The sequence below is a fragment of the Lampetra planeri genome, chromosome 51 (assembly GCF_965212315.1).
Source record: "Lampetra planeri chromosome 51, kcLamPlan1.2.h2, whole genome shotgun sequence".
In the NCBI taxonomy this organism is placed as follows: Eukaryota; Metazoa; Chordata; class Hyperoartia; order Petromyzontiformes; family Petromyzontidae; genus Lampetra; species Lampetra planeri.
The window spans coordinates 7,614,166-7,633,849 of NC_136157.1; the positions used below are offsets into that span (position 1 = coordinate 7,614,166).

General features: G+C 53.8%; 2 protein-coding genes across 2 annotated transcripts in view; one reads left to right on the top strand and one right to left on the bottom strand.

Annotated features, from left to right (window-relative positions):
* The first annotated feature begins 1,395 nt into the window (after positions 1-1,395).
* On the top strand, positions 1,396-17,080 carry LOC144734461 (dynein regulatory complex protein 9-like). The gene is made up of 10 exons (XM_078616653.1): positions 1,396-1,666; positions 3,894-4,101; positions 5,803-5,945; positions 8,659-8,787; positions 9,145-9,226; positions 10,138-10,299; positions 11,004-11,078; positions 11,748-11,879; positions 12,800-12,901; positions 14,219-17,080. Exons 2-10 carry the CDS (start codon positions 3,913-3,915, stop codon positions 14,348-14,350), a joined length of 1,146 nt encoding a protein of 381 aa, XP_078472779.1. The 5' UTR covers positions 1,396-1,666; positions 3,894-3,912; the 3' UTR covers positions 14,351-17,080.
* Positions 15,205-19,684, bottom strand: part of LRCH1 (leucine rich repeats and calponin homology domain containing 1) — a 55,033-nt gene continuing 50,553 nt past the window's right edge. Inside the window, 1 exon segment of the mRNA XM_078616650.1 lies at positions 15,205-19,185. Within this exon segment, the coding sequence (XP_078472776.1) occupies positions 19,066-19,185 (120 nt within the window). The 3' untranslated portion in view covers positions 15,205-19,065.

Below are 19,684 nucleotides of genomic sequence, written 5' to 3' on the forward strand. Positions count from 1 at the left end.
GCGAGTCAGAACATCAACAGCCCGATGGGCACATCTCCTTCGTGATCGGGGGATTTAAAGACGCGAGACACGGTGGTGCGATTGTGGCCATGCACCTCAAACTGTGGATCTCGGAGTAAACCCACTGGAGTCTGCGCTGCTTCAACGGAGGGGGAGGAAGAGCCACAACTACAACCAACTCTCTACGGGAGCCCTCTCGTCCTGGCTGGCAGGCAGTGGCACCCAGCATCTGGCGCTGGGATGTCCCTACACGCACCCAGAAACCCGTGCCTGGTGACGATGAAGCTTTACAAGTCTGGTAACAAACACACACACTGGATTAGAAGACGCACCCTCAACTCTTACTTTACACTACAGGGGGAAAAGTGCGTCTTATAATCTGGAGAATACAGTGACAGGGCAAGTGGTAAAAACTCTGCGCCTCACAGCAAGAAAGCACCTGGGTTCGGCCCGGGTCCGTCTCTGTGTGGAGTTTGTTCTTCGTCTGTTCTCCGTGGGTTGGTTTTCTGTGAGTTTTCCAGCTTCCCTCCCAGAGCCAGCCCCAACATGCAATGCAACTGCGATTGGACAACAACAAAACAACACCTCCCAATACTGAAAACTCACCGGCAAATGACTCAACTGGGATTACACTCGGCAGCAGCAGCAGCAGCAACATCGCTCCCTTGACTGTGAACTTGACATGAGCCTCTTGCAAAAAACAAGTCCTGGCACTTTCCGGGGGTAAACGAGCAGAGTAATACTAACAACAAATGGTGTGCTTGTCATTTATCTACAACTGACCTCGTTGTTTTATTTTAGCAGGTAAGGCCCACTGAGCTATGTAGCTCTCGTTGGAGAAGCGACCTGCCCACAATGATAGCCCAATCAAGTGGCTTTACATTTATAAATGTTTATCAGCCAAAGTCTCTAAACGTGGAGGGTAACACCGGAGGACTCGGAGAAAAATCCACGCGACCATGGGGAGAGAGAGACACGCAAACTCCAAATACACAGCGGCAGGCGTCAAGGTCGGGATTGAACCCCCCATGACGTCCTGCGTGCCAGGCGAGGGAGTTCACATCTTGCCACCGCAGCGCCCCACGACGAAGGGCCATTGGCCGAAACGTCGCCCAGTGTTGAAGTTGTTATTTGTGCTTGCCCAACACCCACTGACGACTGCCATCATCATTAGCAGCAGCTCATCGGTTGTTGTGTTTAGTTTGTCGTCCTTGCCCCGGCACCTCCGATTAGCACGATTGGCTACGTACGGTGCGAAAGAAGTTCACCGTTCACGCGCAGTCGTGTGGCACGCGGAGCGCGGGCGAAGCGAGTTGAGTCGAGAACGACGCGGAGCGCGGCGCCCCACGTGGTGCCCCACGTGGTGCCCCACGTGGCGCCCCCTCGTGGCGACAACGGCGACTACCACCACGACCACCACCACCACGAGCGCCACACGACAGCCCAGGCGGTTAGTGGTCGCCTGGGTAACGCCGTTGTTGCACACACACGCAGACACAGAGAGAGACAGAGAGAGAGACACACACAGAGAGAGACACACAGAGAGAGACACACACAGAGAGAGATACAGAGAGAGAGAGAGACACAGACACAGAGACACAGAGACACACACAGAGAGAGACACAGACAGAGACACACAGAGACAGACGAGAGGACGGACCCAAAGGTGAGTGGTGAGTGTGGGGTGAGGCGATGGTTGGTGAGAGGTGAGTGTGGTGAGAGGTGAGTGTGGTGAGAGGTGAGGGTGGTGAGAAGTGAGTTGGTGAGTGGTCAATGGCAGGCGAGTGGTGGTGGGGGTTGCGTGGGTGGTGAGTTTCAGTCGCCTGATCAAGACTCAGCTGCAGGCCAGGCTACTCACCCCTCTACTCTCCTGTAACAACAACAACAACTAGACACATCACGGCTGATGGCAAGCACATCAGCCGTGGTCACTCCGCTGCTGGATGAAGGCCTGCCCCGAGGTCCACCCCACAGGCGTCGCCAGTGAGTGGCGATCCCCCCGCCACGGACTCTGCCTCCATCCCTCTGATCCGCGTCCCTCTCGCTGATCTGGCTTCAAGCTCCCAGGATGTCACGCGTTGGGGGTGGGGAGTGTGAGTCTGTTTAACACGTAGCAGGCTTTCGCGACCAATATTATTCATAATCAACGTTTTTGGGTTTAGCTAGCGTTATTTATAAATGTGTCGTAACCCTCCACCACCCGACACGGCCAATCAGTAAAAAAGTGTCACGTTGACAAAAGACAAATAGTTCACTGCCTTAGCCCACCGGTGTGTTGAAGCGTGAAACCACAACATTTACAATTTGAGTAGTACGACGTTTCGCTGGTAATTGCATCCAGCATCATCGGGCAATTCGCCAGAATCTGATGCCCTTCACGGTGGGAAGAGATGGAGAGGAAAGCTCCTGGGCGGTCACGTAAATGTCACAGTGGCTAGGAGATGTTGACTACCTCGCCTGGTGTGCAGGAGGTCGTGGCTTCGATCCTGACCCTGACGCCTGCTGCTGCTGATGTATATTTGTAAATTGCGGTGTCTCTCTGTCTCTCTCTCCGTGGTCGCGTGGATTTCTCTACCGGGCCATCCGATGTTTCCCACCACATTTAGGATCAACATCACCACGCGTTTAGAGCATTTAGCTGGTTGCATTGCCACAAGAGGCACTTGGTTGAGCTATAATTTGTGATTGCCAGGTCGCTTCTGAAGAAGAGCTACATAGCTTAGTGGGCCTGACCTGGTCAAATAAAACCACTCGTAGTCTTTCGATTTAAATATTTCGTGACTGCAGGGATTCATCTTCTTGGTTCTTTCGGTAAAGTCACGTAGAAGGGAAGTAATAAAATAATACAAATAAAACATAATAAAATAATTATCACGACGTTTCGGCCACAACGCAAGCAGCCGTCCTCAGGTGACAGACCTGGTTTCACCTGAGGACGGCTGCTTGCGTTGTGGCCGAAACGTCGTGAGAATTATTTTATGTTTTATTTTTATTATTTTATTACTTCCCTTCTACGTGACTTTACCGAAAGAACCAAGAAGACCACTCGTAGTCGTCGTAGTATCGTGCTGCCGTGCAGAATGTGCATACCACCAAGCACCAAGGGCGAGCGAGTAATGGGTCACCACATTATTTGGTGATGCTGCTGCTGCATTGGCATTGGTGCTCAAGGGCAATTGACACAATGAAACATCGTCGATAAAACTGTGGCCTCAACAGTGAAAACACAACAGGTAACGTTTCGAGCAATGGCCCTTCTTCATGGCAGACCTGTTCTCTAAATGTTTGCACAGACGTGAAATACCTGATCGATAGAACGATGCCTCAATCAACCTTTCTTTCAAACAGAATGATAAATCCGACTCGGCGACCCATACAGGCCCCATGAGCTGGTCATCATCGATGTAAATGATACATTCTGACACACTAAATATATTTGGATCGGTAGACTTTGGTATCGTTCTAGTCCTAATCCTGGACCTAAACCTAAATCTAACCCTAGTCCTATAAACTCTGCCTATAGGGTGAACCCTAGCCCAGTTCTAACGTCGTCTTGAGCGTGAACTTTGTCTCTCTTCACGGCCATCCCATGGCCATCCTGTTTACCATCAGCCGTAGGGCCAGTGGGAGGGCTCCTACTCGTAGCTGGTCGGCTATTTGGTTCGGGTGAGGATGAGTCGGAGGGTCAGGACTCGTGGTCGGTCGGCGAGTTCGTGCTCGGGTCAGTGCGAGGAGTGGCTGGTTGGCTGGTTGGTGAGGTCGAGGGTCAGTGGATGATGTCTCGTTGGCTCGGGTTGGGGCAAGCCAGTATTTGGCTGGCTGGCTGCTGCTGCTGATTGTGCCACTGTCTCTTCCGTGCGTCCGCTCGCTACCAATTTGCGTGGACTTCTCAGCGTGGCCCGTCCACGTCTGATGCTCACGCAGCGCCCCACCATGGACGGAGCGGCGGTGGGTCGGGGGCCCGAAGGTCGCGTGGCTGCTGCACCCCCAGGGGGACACGCGCGTCTGTCCCCCGTGGACGCCCTGTGCGTCTCCCTCATTCTCGAGGACTGCCTCCACCAGCTGCAGATCCTCGGGTGCATCGCCCCGCGCGGCCCCCCCGTGAGTGTCGTCGGTGCCGCCGTCTCTCCAGCGCGTCGGTGGCGCGGCGAACCCGGCCCCCCGAGTTCCATTCCTGCACACGGCCAACACCCAGTGACGATTATCTGAACCGGTCCTGGGCCTCCCCGAGGTCAACTCGGCCTCAAATGAGTAGCCAGTGCGGTGCGTAAACAACGCCACTTGGGAGACGAAGGCATTCGAACGTGGTCCTGGCCACGCACCCGTGCCGTGCCAGCCTTGATAGGTGCTCGCTAACAGCACTTGCCCAAACAGTATGTTAAGGCTATATGGGGGATCTTTGTCTTTGTGGAGCGTTAGTGTGGTGGTTGGCGCACCGCACATTTTGAACCGGTTCTGGGCCTTCCCTAGGTTGACTCAGCCTGAATTGAGTGATTGTTTTATTGTGTAAATACCAGCACTGTGGAGATACAGGCGGCCAGGCGTGGTGTTGACCACACCACTTCCCTCGTGTGCCGTGCCGACTTTCGTTGGTGCTCGCTAACAGCACTTGCTCCAACTATCTATGTAGGCTACACGGGGGACCTTTATCTTATATGTGAGGGGTGCAGTCATTTGCACACCACCTCATCCTCGTCACCTGGGTTTGATCTCCGGCCATGGATATTACCAGTGGAGAGTCGGATATGAACCTGTGTCTGGGCCTCGGACTTAAATATAAGTGCCAGATGCACTTTGCAAATATCGGCACTGGGAACACGAAGGCGATTAGTCATTCTGCTGGCCACAAAACATTCTCTTGTACTCCCATATGCAGCAGAGCAGATGGGAAAGTGTTGCCCACTTGCTGTGTTGGCGAGAGGTCACTGGACGGGTCTCAGAGGTGTCTGCTCAGTGGTTACACTGGTGCCTCCACAGCAAGGAGCACCTGGGTTTGAGTCCCAACTCGGGCACCTTACTGCGTGGAGTTTGTCCTTTCCCCCTTTTCTCCGCGTTCTCCGGTTTCCTTCCATAGCTAATCACATATATATATAATTGGTGTTGGACAAAACAACCCAGTGCTGAAAGATTCCGCGCAGACTTCACACACTGCAGCACTGCCACCCACTTTTGCGAAAAACCTCGCAGGAGCCTCCTGGACAATTGTGTTGAGACTTGGTGATACCTTTCTGGGTAAACAAGCTTAATAATAATAATACTAAGCCCTGTAATATCCACTTATTTGGGCTGTTCTCTAATGCAGGATGATGCCTTGCTCATGGGGAGATGCCTTCATCAGGTTATAACTAAAATACCCTAATTGATGAAACCCTCTTCAAGGCAAACAGTGGCAGCTCGGTCACGACACACGGGGAGTGCCCCGGTGGCGAAATGTTAGCTGCCTCGCCCGGTATACAGGAGGTCGTGGGTTCCATCTCGACCCTGATGCCTGCTGCATATTTGGAGTTTGCGTGTCTCTCTCCCTCTGGTCGCGTGGATTTGTCTCCAGTTTTCCCCTCCACATTTAGAAACATGTGTTTGGAGTATTTGGCTGCTATGAATGTCCACATGATGATAATCCACTTTGCTGGGCTATAATTTGTGGCCAGCTTACTTCTGGAAAAGAGCTATAGAGCTCAGTGGGCCTTACCTGGTAAAATAAAACAAGTTTAGTTTACAAAGCACTTGCCTGTTGCTTGTGATTCTGAACAATGTATCCACCTCCCCCCCCACATTTTGTTGTGTGTTCGTGCCGAGGCGCAGGCCAGAGACAACGAGCTGGGAGATTCCTTCCGCACGTCGCAGAAGATTCCAGGGATCCGGCCAAGTACGGACCAGGAGTTCCGTGATGCCCTGGGACAAGATCCCATCCCGTCTGACACGATGTGCAAGGCGCAGGCCAACAGGTGCGTGCCTGCCTGCCTGCGCACACAGGCGTGCGTGCGTGTGTCTGCATGTGTATGCGTGCGTGTGTGTGCGTGCGTGTGTGTGTGCGTGCGTCTGGACCACTGGACGGGTTCCGCAGGACTGGAAGGATGCCCTGGTGGTCCCCCTCTTTAAGAAGGGGGACCGTACCGACTGTAACAACTACAGGGGCATCTCACTCCTCAGTGTGCCGGGTAAGGTCCTGGCAAGGATTATTCAACATCGCCTTGCTAGGCATGCTGAGGAGAGGCTTGCGGAGCCCCAATGCGGTTTCAGGAAAGGGCGGTCCTGCACAGATGCCATATTTTCTGTCCGTTTGCTACAGCAGAGGTGTAGGGAATTCCAAAAAGACCTACATCTCTGCTTTATTGACCTGGTCAAGGCCTATGATACCATCAGTAGGACTGGGCTCTGGGTTGTTCTTCGTGCTTTCGGAGTCCCTGACCCTCTGCTCACGATCATTAAGGACCTTCATGATGGTGAGCGGGCCCGGGTAAAACTACGTGGCCGGGAGTCGGAGCCTTTCCCTGTACACCTTGGGGTGCGACAGGGATGTCCTCTGGCTCCCACATTATTTAACATCTATTTCGACTGCGTAGTTCGTGAAGCCTTCAATAGCTGTACCGGGGGAATTACCATTTGGTACAGATATAATGGGAGGCTGATCGACGCCCGGGTGCGATCAAGGGATGGCTCCCTATTGGTCAACCACGTTATGTATGCCGATGATTTGGTAATAGCTGCTCATTCAGAAGAGGAGTTGGAGACGCTGCTGCTGAGACTGGAGTGTGCCACTAAGAGGTGGGGCCTTACCATCAGCCCCACCAAAACTAAGCACCTGCCTGGGTATTTTGTACCATCGGGCACTCCACCCCCACAACTCCCAATCGGTGATGGGGCAGTAGTGGAGAGAGTGGAGAGTTTCCCATACCTGGGCAGTGTGCTCATGACCGGCTCCAGTTTATCAGCAGAGGTCTCACTCCGAATCAGTCGAGCGGCAATATCTTTTCATCGGTTGCGTAACGCTGTGTGGAAGCTACCTGGTCTGTCGCTCTGCACGAAGCTTCAGGTCTTCTCGGCCACGGTCATTCCCTCCCTTCTCTACGCTTGCGAAACGTGGACCCCCCTAGTGGAGCATCTTCGCCGGTTGGAAACATTTAGGCTGGCCTGCCTACGATCCATCCTGGGTTTAACCAGGCTGGATTGTGTGAGGAGCTCACAAGTCCTTGAAAGATCTGGGCAAAGTCCCATCAGTGAGCTCCTCCAGCAGGCAAGGCTGCGTTGGCTGGGTCATGTAGCCCACATGCCCAGCCACCGCATGCCTAAACAGCTTTTGTTCGGCCGGATCCAGGGGGCTAAACGGGCGCGGCACGGGCTAGAGAAGAGATGGAGTGATGTGGTACAGGAGGACGTGGAGCTGAGTGGACTTGCCTATGACTGGTACCAGCGGTGTCAAGATCGGCCTCAGTGGAGGAGGCTCGTGAAGGACGCTACTGGGCAGTTGGAGGCAGTCGCCCTCCAACAACAACGGAGGGCGGAGGAGCGACGCTCACAACAACGAGCGGAGCGCCGGGTGGCTAAAGCACAGCAAGTTGGCACAGTAGGGGGCACAGGTGGTGCATCAGCCAGTCATCTCGGTCATCTCGGTCAGTCGACCCGTGGCACCTGGGTCTGCCCCGTGACCTCCTGCCAGCGGGCGTTCGACACTTCACGTGGCCTCAGGGTGCACATGGCCTGGCACAAGCGTCGTGGTGACGTCACCGCCACTTAGTGGCGAATGGCGGTTGTTGTGTGCGTGCGTGTGTGTGGGCGTGTGTACAAGCGTCTGTGCCTCCGTGGGGAGTGGTATTGCGGAGGTTATTGGGCTGCGTTACGAACCTGTGACAATGATCTAAACTGGTCCTGGGCCTCACCTAAGTCGACTCAGCCTCATACGAGTACGTAATGCGGTGTGTAAACATTGCTACTAGGGAGACAAAGGCGGCCGGGCATGGTGCTGGCCACCCACTCCCTCATGTACCGTGCCGGCTCATCAGTGCTCACTAACAGCACTTGCCCCAAAGTTGGTCAAGGCTATACGGGGGATATTTGTCTTGTCTACCTCTGCAGATACACGTGGGGAGTGGTATCGGTATTGGTAGTGGATAGTGGCCTGCTCAACGAACACAGTGACTCACGTTCGATTCCCGCTCACGGCCACACATCAGTGACGAATATCTAAACAGTTACTGGGCTTTTATAATTTTCCCAACTACATTTTATTCCAGATGTGCGACTGGTTTTGTGTCATGGGATGGGTCATGGGTGATGACACCAGTAGCAACATGGGGGGTGCCGCGGTGGCTAGGAGATGTTAACAACCTCGCCTGGTATACAGGAGGTCGTGGGTTCGATCTCGACCCTGAGGATGCCTGTATATTTGGAGTTTGGATGTTCTCCCTGTGGTCATGTGGATTGTTCTCCGGGTCCTCTGGTTATTCCCTCCACATTTAGAAGCAACACGAGTTTTGAGTATTCGGCTGCTATACATTTCCACGTGATGATAAGCCATTTCGTGGGGCTATCATTTGTGGCCAGGTCGCTTCTGAAAACGAGCTATGTCTCTCAGTGGGCCTTACCTGGTAAAGTAAAAATAGTTTAGTTTAAAATCGGGATATAAAATAAACCACCCGTTGGTGTTCCTGCGCGTCGCAGGCGGTTTGCGGAGGCGGTGATTGCGGAGACGCTGCAGGAGGTGCGCGCAGGCGGCACGTTCCAGAGCCTGCTGAGCGCCGTCGCGGCCGAGAAGGAGAAGAGGGACGCCTACGACGCTGCCATCGCACGGTTCGCCCAGGATCGCTAACTCGCTCGCTCGCTAACTCGCTCGCTCGCACGTTCGCTCATCGCGGGTACGCGCAACGACACCGCGGCTTAGATGATAATTCTCAAGCCGCCAGCAGATGAGGGGATTCCCCACACCGTGTCGGTCACATGGGTTTTCTTGCTACCATAATTCACAATGCCGATTGGTGATGGCTGGTGAGAGGTAGAGAGGGTTGGACCGGTTCTGACATCGCTTCCCGGCGACGTTGGCCGTCTCAACGCGAGACGTCGCTGGGTGAACGGCACGGCGTGCTCACCCCTGTACCGCCGGAAAATGCCATTCGACCCCGAGAGCGGTTTCTGTTTCCGCGCCGTCAGGGAGGAAGAGGCACGGAAGAGAGTGGCGGCCCTGCAGAAGGAAATCGAGGACCTCAAGAAGGAGAAGGAGAACGAGCTGCAGGTGGCCCCACGCACGCCGTGTCCCGTTGCTCAAAGCCGCGTGGCCTCGGGGGCTCACGGGTCACAGACGCTGGGCCGGCGCCGCTGAGATCCTGCGTTGGGAAGATCAGCCAAGCTGTTCGTGATTAAAGCGGGGTCTCAAGTGTGGCGAGTTCGTGGTTTCAGCACGGTCACCAAAAAACTCAATCTTTATAATAATAAAAAATAATAAGATAAAAATTCCAACTACTATAATAAAATAATATTAGAAAAGCCATCGCATGGCTCACACAAAACTTAAACCTGGATGTACAATTGAGGCGTAACTTGCCATACGCTAGAAGGAGATTGCGTGAGGCTGTGTACGATGGAAGGCGCTGCTACGTCTCACAGACACAACCTGCGGTGGCTTCACAGCGTGTAGGGCGAAGATGCCATGTGTGTTCCCCCTAGAGCAATCCCAATAGGTGCGATTGTCATGCAACAAACACTGGGTGGGAAAGTGCCGACCCTCTGCTCTGTGTGCCTGCGGCCACTTGAAGGGAACTCAGAGGTAGCTCTGTGAAATCCGCTTTCCCGTGAGCCGTTCTGTGACGTATTTCTGTACGTATGTTGAACTTGTTTCACACTGGATGTAGCTAATCTGCTAATCGCAGGTGCGGGGGAAGGACAACAAACAAGGACAACAAACTAAAGACAAAAAGCAGTTCTAAAGAAATTAGTTTTCAATCTAGATTGTTTAAAAGTGCATAGCTGCAGTGGCTTCCTAATATCGGATCCAGACGGCCGCAGAATCGCCCATGGCGTAAGGGCGAGGGCCTCTGCTCTGCGAGCGCTTCGAATCGCCGCTTTGTCTCGTTACCAGAAAATAAATATAATCGCTAACGTCGCTCACGGGGCACTCGCCCCCCCCCCCCCGCGTGTCCGTGGCAGCGCCTGGAAGAGGAGATCACGACGCTCAAGGACGAGCTGCAGGAGGCGAAGGCCCGCAGCGCCATGGAGGGGCGGTACGTGCGGCGCATGGCGCAGGCGCGACTCTCACAGGCGGCGCGGCGTGAAGAGCACGTGGAGCTCGCCCTGAGAGACGAGGTGCAGGTGAGAGACGAGGTGCAGGTGAGAGACGAGAGAGACGAGGTGCACGTGAGCCCGGGGCACACGGCCTGGTGGCGTACACGTGTAGTGTGCTGCGGAGGCACTTGTAGGGGCCACGTCTTTATTACACACACACACGCCCTGACTACTGTACATACACTTCTCGTACAGTCTATATCGTGTATTTCTTCCACCCAGCCTGTCATACGCCGCCTACGTAGCGTGCCTACCCCGGCTACGCTCCAGATCCTCCGGCTACGATATCCTATGGGAGGCTGTCTGACCTGACCCAGCCAAGGTACAGGTCCAGCCACTGACTCCTCAGACGTGGCCCTTATAAGGACGGCAGCTAAGGGAGTCCCAGGGTCCACCGCTGGCCTCACCGAGCTCCGGCCCTTGAAAGGACGGCGAAGCTCGGGGTCCAGGGTCCTACACTAGCAGGCCTTCTTGCTTCGGTCTTCAACTGCCTCGAACCTCTCCGGAGGTCCGCCTTATATACGTTTCTCAGCCGAGGGGCGGGGCTCTGAGGGATCACACAACCCCCCACAGCCCCCACCCGTGGGAGGGGATGCGGGGGATCCCAGAATCCCCCACAGCCCCCAACCGCCTCTGGGCTGCCTGTCGTTGCCTGCAAGTGGAGCCCATCCATGGCGCTGCACATGTCAATGAGAAGACGGGAAAGCGCCGTCGCCCGTTGTGCCTTTCAGACGCTGGGGAGCGAGCTGGAGAACGAGAGCCGGGTGCACACGGACATCGACACCTTCCTGAGGAGGCACTACGCGGTGAGACAGCCAGCGCCAGCACCCTTCACGCCCGCCAGCGCCTGCACCCTTCACGCCCGCAGCGCCTGCACCCTTCACGCCCGCCAGCGCCTGCACCCTTCACGCGCGCAGCGCCTGCACCCTTCACGCCCGCCAGCGCCTGCACCCTTCACGCGCGCAGCGCCTGTGCACGCGTGAACGAAGCCACCCCACCCGTTCGTGACAACTTGGATTTTAGTTTTCGTCCCCCACAGTTTTCAATCGTCTGGCTTCATGATGGGCACAGTGGGCGGAGCTACCCAACTAGTAGGTGGGGCTACTGGAGAGTGGGCGGGGCTACCTGGGCAATGTGCGGTGCGACCAGAGCAGTGGACGGGGCTACCAGAGTAGTGGGCGGAGCCACCAGAGTAGTGGGCGGGGCTACCAGAGTAGTGGGTGGAGCCACCAGAGTAGTGGGCAGAGCCACCAGAGTAGTGGGTGGGGCCACCAGTGTAGTGGGTGGGGTTACCTGATCCCTGTCTGACGGCATCGATGTGAGGCCGCTCACAGAGTGGGTGGGGCTAGCGGCCGAGTGGGTGTGGCTTTGTAGAAGTGGGCAGGGCTGAGAGAGGGAGGAGCTCCCAGCTCGCCATGTGTTCCCGGTTGAACCTCCGATGGAACGTAGCCAAGGCTGTTTAATTTTTCCCGCAGGACCTCTCGGAGCAGCTGGAGTTCTGGATGGAGAAGTACGACCACGACCTGGAGGCCAAGCAGCAGGAGCTCAACAACCTCAAGGCCACGCACGCCAGCGACCTGGCTCACCTGCAGGACCTCGCGCGACAGGTGAGGAGACCACCGAGTCGGCTACAAGTTGCAACGAGGAAGAGGAGTGAGCAGGTTGATGGTGGAGCACGCTCGCCAGCCAAACACGACACCCACCCAAACAAACCAGCCAACCAGTAACGAGACGAGACCTATCCCTCATCATATAGTCAAGCAAACTAAACTAAAATAAAACCAGCTAAACCGTGTAAGGCCCACTGAGATATGTAGCTGTTTTTCAGAAGCGACCAAATGATAGCTCAAGGAATTGGCTCATCATGGAGAAATGTATAGCAGCCAAATACTCGAAACGCATGTTTCATCATGTGGAGGGAAAAACCGGAGGACCCGGAGAAAATTCCATTCGACCACAGGGAGACAAACACGCAAACTCCAAATACACAGAAGGCGTCAGGGTCGGAATTGAACCCACAACCTCCTGTGTACCAGGTGAGATAGTTAACATCTCGTCACCCCGGCGCCCCTAAGCAGGCACTAACTACACTTGACCCTCATCAACCAGCCGACTGGCCGATAGAATTAACCCTCCCACGGATCCTAACACGAACTATCCAACCAGTCACGAGGACGATCCCTCTGAACGTAACCCAAACCCAACGAGCCACGAGCATCAGCCCTCCCACAAATCCAAAACAACGAGTCGAGCCAGCCTTTACAACGAGCCCTCCCATTCACCAACTCGCCAACCAGAGTCACGAGTACGAGCGTTCCCACCAAGCCTAACCCTAAACAGACAAGTGGCGGCAAATGAATCTGGTTGTAAATGAAACCTGAAAGTCTTTGCTGGAGCTCATTCATCCTCTCTCCAAACTCCTGCCCTGCTCTCATCCCACCCACCATTCCCAACCCCCCCCTGCACCCCCCCCGCACCGCTCCTCCTGCACCCCTTGCACCCCCCCTCCTCCCCTGCACCCACGTAGTACTCGGAGTTCGAGGCGGTGGTCATCGAGGACCGGCTGGAGAGGGAGGCGGAGCGCAAGCGTCTCGAGCAGGAGGAGTTGGAGCTGCGCTGCACCATCAGGGTGCTGCTCCTGCTGCTGCTCCTGCTGCTGCTGCTCCTGCTGCTGCTGCTGCTCCTCGCACCGCACATTTGGGGTGGCCGGCAGACTCCAGAGCGCAGAGCTCAGAGGTCCTGGGTTCGCGTCCAGGATTCAGCCGCCCGTGATAAAAGCGGGGGCTCAAGTGGAGCGAGCTGATGGCGACCAGACTTGATGTGGTCTCGACCAGGTCACCATTGACGACACAAAAATCCACCACGTCAAATTTCGTTCCGCACCGACTTTGGATCGATTCCAGCTCTGACGATAAAAGTATCGGTTTCACGGTTGCAGGACCACCGAATTGCCGTCGTGCAGAATGGGTAGGAAAGCGCTGTGGTCTCCCCTCTGGGCCAGAGGTAACTTGACGGGCTCTCAGCGAGTTTTGTGATACATCGACGTCCGTGGGCCGTTCTCTAAGACAGAAGGTGACATTGGCTGTGCAGCGAGAGATCTGATTGGGTGCGTGGTCTCATGGCACGATGCAGATACGTCGGGGTTCGGGATCGGAAAGTTGTTACTGATAACGAAACGATGTATAACTGGGGATTTTGCCCCATAAAAATGATGGGAAATGTGGTGGCGGACGAATAGGAACGGTAGAGTGTAAACATTGCTAATGCGTCGCCAAGCGTGGCAATTTATCTTCCATGAGAAACAATGGAATGTGGTAGGAATAGGGACTGTGGCATAGGGAAAATGTTGCGTTTTGTAGAGTAGTGGCTGCAGGAATCAAGCTCATGGAGATGCTAAATTCTCCAGCCCCCACCCGTCCCTGCACGCCACAAACCCTCCCCCCTCTCCCCGTGAACTCCTGCAGCCACGACTCTACAAACCTCTCCTTCCCCCCCTCCCGTGCCTATATAAAGCCACAACAGCAGATCATTCTTTCTCACCTGATGACGGACGCTTGTGTTGCGACCAAAACGTCGTGTTCTTTTATTATTTTTTTCTATCTACGTGACTTTACCGAAAGAACCAAAGTATGGATTCCTGCAGTCACGAAAGCTTCAAATCAATATTGAATCGGGATCGTGTTAAAGCATAACAAAACGTTTAAACGTAAATTCAAATGAAGGTGCTTGCAATGAAACACTGTACCACAAGCCTCACCGCAATCCACAGGCACGCACATCACAGGCGCATCACAGGTGCATCACAGGCGCGTTCGCTGCTGCCACTGCCATGTGACCGTAAAGTGTGCCGTGTGTGTGGTGCGTGTGTGCGGTGCGTGTGTGCGGTGCGTGTGTGTGGTGCGTGCGTGCGGTGCGTGTGTGTGTGTGTGGTGCGTGTGTGGGACAGATCCAGGCGTGGTGGCGCGGCGTGATGGTGCGCCGGGGTCTGGGCCAGTACAAGGCGCCCAAGAAGGGAAAGAAAGGCAAGAAAGGCAAGAAGGGAAAGAAGGCCAAGAAGGGTGGGAAGAAAAAGAAGTAATTGGTGTCACCACCCACAGCTCTCCTCCTTCGCATCGTCCTTCCCACCCTTGTTCACCACCGCGTTCTGTGCTTGGCCATGGGCAATGCAAACGAATGCCGTATTTCTCTGGAATCGAGACACTTCCTTTCCCACTTCATTTCAAAGCACAAGCCGAGGACGTGACCACAATCCGGTATTTGGCATGAAAACCTGGCACCCGGACATTGACGTTACCAACGTCCAATCCGTGTGCGTCACTCGGTCCGCGTGTCGCTCAGCCTATGTGCCACGGGTGCACGCTGTCCTCACTCATAAAACGCTAATTAATTGACCGTTAATACCTTGGTATATAGAAGGACCGCAGAGCTTGGCAGCTGCCTTCAAACTTGTCTGTGGTTCCTCACACCTGTGTGCGACGGCGTGTTACAAGTCTGAATAATAATTATTGCGATCAATATAATTGATGGCTTTACCCCCCCGCCCGTGGAGTGTGGTGCGGAGGAAGAAGGGGACCCCGTGCGTTGGGATGAGCAGCGAGCTCAGAGCCGTGGCAGGGCATCTGCAGGCGTGGCCCGAACAGCTTTAGTCTGTTTGCTCCTGGCCTTGGAAACAACGCAGAATCCGCAGGGTTTATCTCGCAAAACGCTTTAACCACAAGCTGTTAGAGGACTACCCACCGGAACATTAAAACATTTACTTGAAAAACAATGTCAAACTTGGGGAAAAAGTTTGTGCTCGGATTTTCGATGTGCTTTGTTTTGTCTTTTGTCGTCTTCGGTGATCCAGTTCACTCTTGCAAAAGCGACGCCACTCCGGTCGCTTGAGTTGTCGCCCGGTTAAGCGAAATAAACTCGGAACCGACAACAAGAGAGTAACGGTACACACTTTAATGAAAAGCTGAAAACATCACAGTGGAATATAGTACAAAATACATACATTAAGGTGCTTTTGTACACAACTTGCCCGGCCACGTGAAGTGGAGCCGTCTTTCTTTACAAATATACAAATAGAGAGAGCACGCCAAGAAGCATTCCCCCATCCCTCCTGCAGGGCGCTTCCTTCAAGACATTTACAAATTATGCCACCGAATGGGCCGAAACCAAATCACCGGTGAGTGCGCCCCCCACTTGCGTAGCACATCGATGTGCAGAGCACATTTTACCGGTAAGCCGCAAATTTTACCCACGGGCCAAATCCGAAGTATAAAACGTGAGCGCGCATATTGCTGTTTAAGCGTATATATAGCTCTTATAAACCTCAACATTACTCTGAAGTCTCCCCTAAGGCGGAGTAAAATTTTAAGTTTAATGATTCCGTTAACGATTTGCTTAATTTTTTTTTATAATTATCTTTTTTTTAAATAGCACTTTCGTTAAGATGCCCAGGAGTGAAGATGGCCGGAGGCTCAGCAACGCAATTAATTGTCCATTGCCGAACGATTAAGACTGACCACTGGAAATCGATGACAAAGGCATTCATGCAAAATATTGGAATAAAAAAAATCATCAACCATCTACAAAACAATACGTAAGAGATTACGGCATTAAAACAATAGAATGTATAACCACAGGAATTGCTATTATGACAATAACGTTATACCGAGAAAAACTACTGATATACCGATACTCGCACTGTAAGCCTGGATGCAACGCATGCTCTCAAAAAAGAAGTTAGGCTGTCAATGCTGCGCCAAAATTCTCTATACAAAATATTCCGAGTTATTATTTAAAAGTCTTTTTATTTAGAGACAAGTTTCGGTATATTTACGTCTTTTTTACTCTTTAAATTAAATAGGTGTATATTATTTTCAGCTGGCTATTTGCGGTGCGTGCCACACTCGGGGTCTCTATTCCTGGCGGCCGGTTGCATCCCTGCACCCTCGTGACAGCAGTCGGGGGTTGATCGGCGGGGTCTGGCATGGGCCCCCCCCCTCCCCCAACGATGACTCGGATCCTCCCACTGCAATTGCCTCATTGTACTATCCGACTATCCGAGGAAGCCACCTGGGCGTGTCATCTACCCTTCCACCTCATGTACGGCCCCTTTCTCAATCCACTGCTGGATGAGGGTATTTGCACCCCGTTTGGGCTGCAGGGTTTTGTTTTGTTACTTCTCTACGCTGGGTCTGTGCCGGTTGGCGAAGAGGGCGGGGGGGGCACAGACGTTGGGAGCGGAGTGCAGCGACGACAACGGGATTGGCGTCGCTGCCTACAGTGCCCATTGCATGCGTGGCAGTCGCCCCTCCGAGCAGTATTCATTCATCAGGGCCAACCCTTCTTAGCTTCCCGAGGTACGACACATTCTGGGTGATCCTGCTTATAAGACCGTGACGTAGCCTGCTCAAATAACCCCCTTGTGTCTTGGCCGAAGGGACCCCCCCCCCTCCCCCAACTGCTATTCAGCCACAGCAGCTCTGTTGCCAATAATAGGATCGCTGGGAGTGCAGCCAGCAGCAGGAGAGCTCTTCGTTGCTTTCTGCGACTACAAACACCGGACTGTATGGCACCCAGACCAGCTGGTAGTATTACTACTTTACATGCGCACATGTCCAGGGTTACAGTTCCATTTTTATTACGGAGCCAAATATTAACAAGTTAGCTGTAGGCACTTGAAGTTTAATATATATATTTTTTGGGGTTTTTGTAAAATTATGTTTTAATTTTTTGTACACTATTCATAACGATAACATTATTTGTAATAAACTGACAAAAATAACGGTTTCAGTTGAGGCGATGGAAGGAGTAGAAACTCTTAAACGTGAAGATACACTCACTAATAACCGTAGTTCTTAATAGAGACGGGCAAGAGATCGCTTGGAAGGTGGCGATGTGAAATCGGGGATTAGCAACGAGTGTGGAATGGTCCATGCGGGCAAGGCAAGCACGGCCGAGCAGAGCTAACGATCCGGGGCTCGGCTAACGGGACTGGTCGCGCCGTCACCACCGCGGCACGGCGAGCTGGGGGGGGTAAGGGTTTAGGGTGGGGGGGGGTTAGGGGCTGCATCGCCATTTAGTGAATCGAGAAGAAAACCCAACAGGTGTTCAAAGGCGAGGGGGGTGAGGGTGTAACGCACGCGTGGGCTGTGCCACAGGCGGTGCGCGCGTGGCACCGCGCTGACACGGCGGCTGTGGCTCATCCGAGCTCTCGTGGTCAAGCACAAGCCCCCCCCCCCCGCCGGCTCCTGCCGCCCGAGCCCCACGCATACAACAACAACAAGACACCCCCCACTACGTTCACCCCATTACGTCGCAACGGCAAGCATGCAGTAATAACGTCGTCGAATACAAAACTATATCTGTGGGTTTTTCAAAATCGCTATCTTACAATTATTTTGGATGATGGGGTGGAGGCGTTGGTGGCGGTCGGGTTTGGCAATGTGCCACGTCCACGCTTGCTGCGAGAGATCGGGGGGGGGGGGGGGGGGGGGACCAGGCCGCTTGTCGATGGGTTCCGCCGGATGGGATCAAAACAGCGCCCCTGGCTTGCGGCAGGCATTCAGAGATTTAAAAATTCCTTTCGAAATCGCGATATTTACAAAGGGCAGCACGTTACTCCTCTTGGTCGCCGGGACTCCGGACTGAAGATGAGTTAGGATTTGAGAGCGGTGGGAAATTAACAGTAGTAATCGTAATGAAATAAACCGTGAGAATAATACTACTAAAAATTGTTATGGAATGTGGAGTTGGATAAGTTGAGCTACCTGCTTAAAAATAATGAGTAAAAAATCAAAAGGTATAAAGCGCAACCCACGACAGCGACCCTGAAACAAAACAAAAATCAAAGACGGCATGGACCCTGTCGGGAGCAGCCTTCCCAACGACACGGAGAGCGGTCGGCATCGAAGCGTTCGGCTTCAACAACAACACCACCACCACAACGAGGCGCGTGGCGCCACCACCAGAGTGTACTCTTCATCTGCTAAAGTGTCATTCGGTCAAGGCAGGAAATGTGTTCTTTTTGCCAAAGCCAAAATAAAACTCTCAAGGTAAAAAGAGAAAATGTTGCTTACAACTGTCGGACAAGTTTTGGCTTAAAAGGGGTGATGATGAGAAAAAAACTAAGACTGAAAATAAAAAATGCGATTTAAAAAGTACACCTCGTGCATTAGGATAGCTCTCTTTCCCCTCCTCTGATATAAATTAGACTACTGCAACTGCTTGCAATTAGTCTTAGAAGCCAAGTGCTACGTGATGGCGCCACGTGATGGAACCACGTGATGGTACTGCGTGATAGCGGCGCTACGCGAGTGGAAACCATCGCAGGCCTCCGTGCCATCGCAGGCTTGCAGATCTTACCCCTCGCACGCCGGCACCGTGGCCTTCGTCAAATTCGCCACCACCAGCACCACCACCGAAAAGACGTAACGGTGCCTTCGGGCCACTTGTTGCCATCGCAAGAACGGTAAATATTATAACAGCAATGCTAATACATCTTCAGGGTCCAAAGTGCATTACGCAGCCTCGTTCACGTCGCAGTCGAAAGCAGCAGGGCCTGCTGATTAAAGTAATCGTAGTGGGTGTGTGGCTGAGCCCGGAGGCAGGGGATGCCCAGAGGGGGGCTGGGGGGGGGGGCAGTAAAAGGGGCCATTTGCCCCGGGCCTCGCACGCAAAGAGGGCCTCACGGTTTGGCCTGCGGGTGGGGGAATTAGGGGCCCCCGCGGGGCCGATGTGGATTTTGCTTGACAGGTGATCGCGGGGGTGGGGGTGTTTGTGTGGGGGGTCACGGGGCGGGAGTCAGACCACGGATGCTTGGCTGGGTTTGCTGGTGGCCAGGTCGAGTAGGCACTGGACGGTGAGGGACACCTTGCTGAGGCCTTTCTCCTCCAGGATGTGGTGAGGGAGGCACAGCTGCTCCTGAGGGCGGGGGACAAACACCGACAAAAGATTTCTCTCCTTGGCCTCGACGGAATTCTTTGTCGCGCCGAATGGGAGGTCGGTGCAGCGCGCGCTGCATTCTCCAACCACGCGATTGCGAAGATCCCCCCGTGTTCAATTAGAGAGCCCCTGTGAAGGCGAGCATTGTGCATTAGGGAGTGGGGTCTGGCCAGCACGATGCCCAACTTATTCCGCAATGGTGATGCTGATAAACTGCTACCGGTGTTAATTTGAAGCTAAGTGGACCTTAGGGAGGTCCCAGTACTGGTTCAGATATCACTCTCCACTGATGTCAGCAGAATTGAACTCGGGTCACCGAGTTTGTAGCGCAGTGCGATAACCACGACGCCACCGCTCCCCACAGTGGTGATATTTGCACACCGCACTAGGCACTCGTACCGCTCTCCACACCACAGACAAACATCCCTGTATAGCCTCAACAGACTGTTTGGGCAAGTGCTGTTAGCGAGCACCTGTA

Bases quoted from the DNA above. Each gene is read 5' to 3' on its own strand.
- LOC144734461 (XM_078616653.1), top strand. From the start codon at position 3,913: ATGCTCACGCAGCGCCCCACCATGGACGGAGCGGCGGTGGGTCGGGGG. The intron at 10,300-11,003 runs GTGAGAGACGAG...TGTGCCTTTCAG, and splicing joins CCCTGAGAGACGAGGTGCAG to ACGCTGGGGAGCGAGCTGGA. The intron at 12,902-14,218 runs GTGCTGCTCCTG...TGTGTGGGACAG, and splicing joins AGCTGCGCTGCACCATCAGG to ATCCAGGCGTGGTGGCGCGG.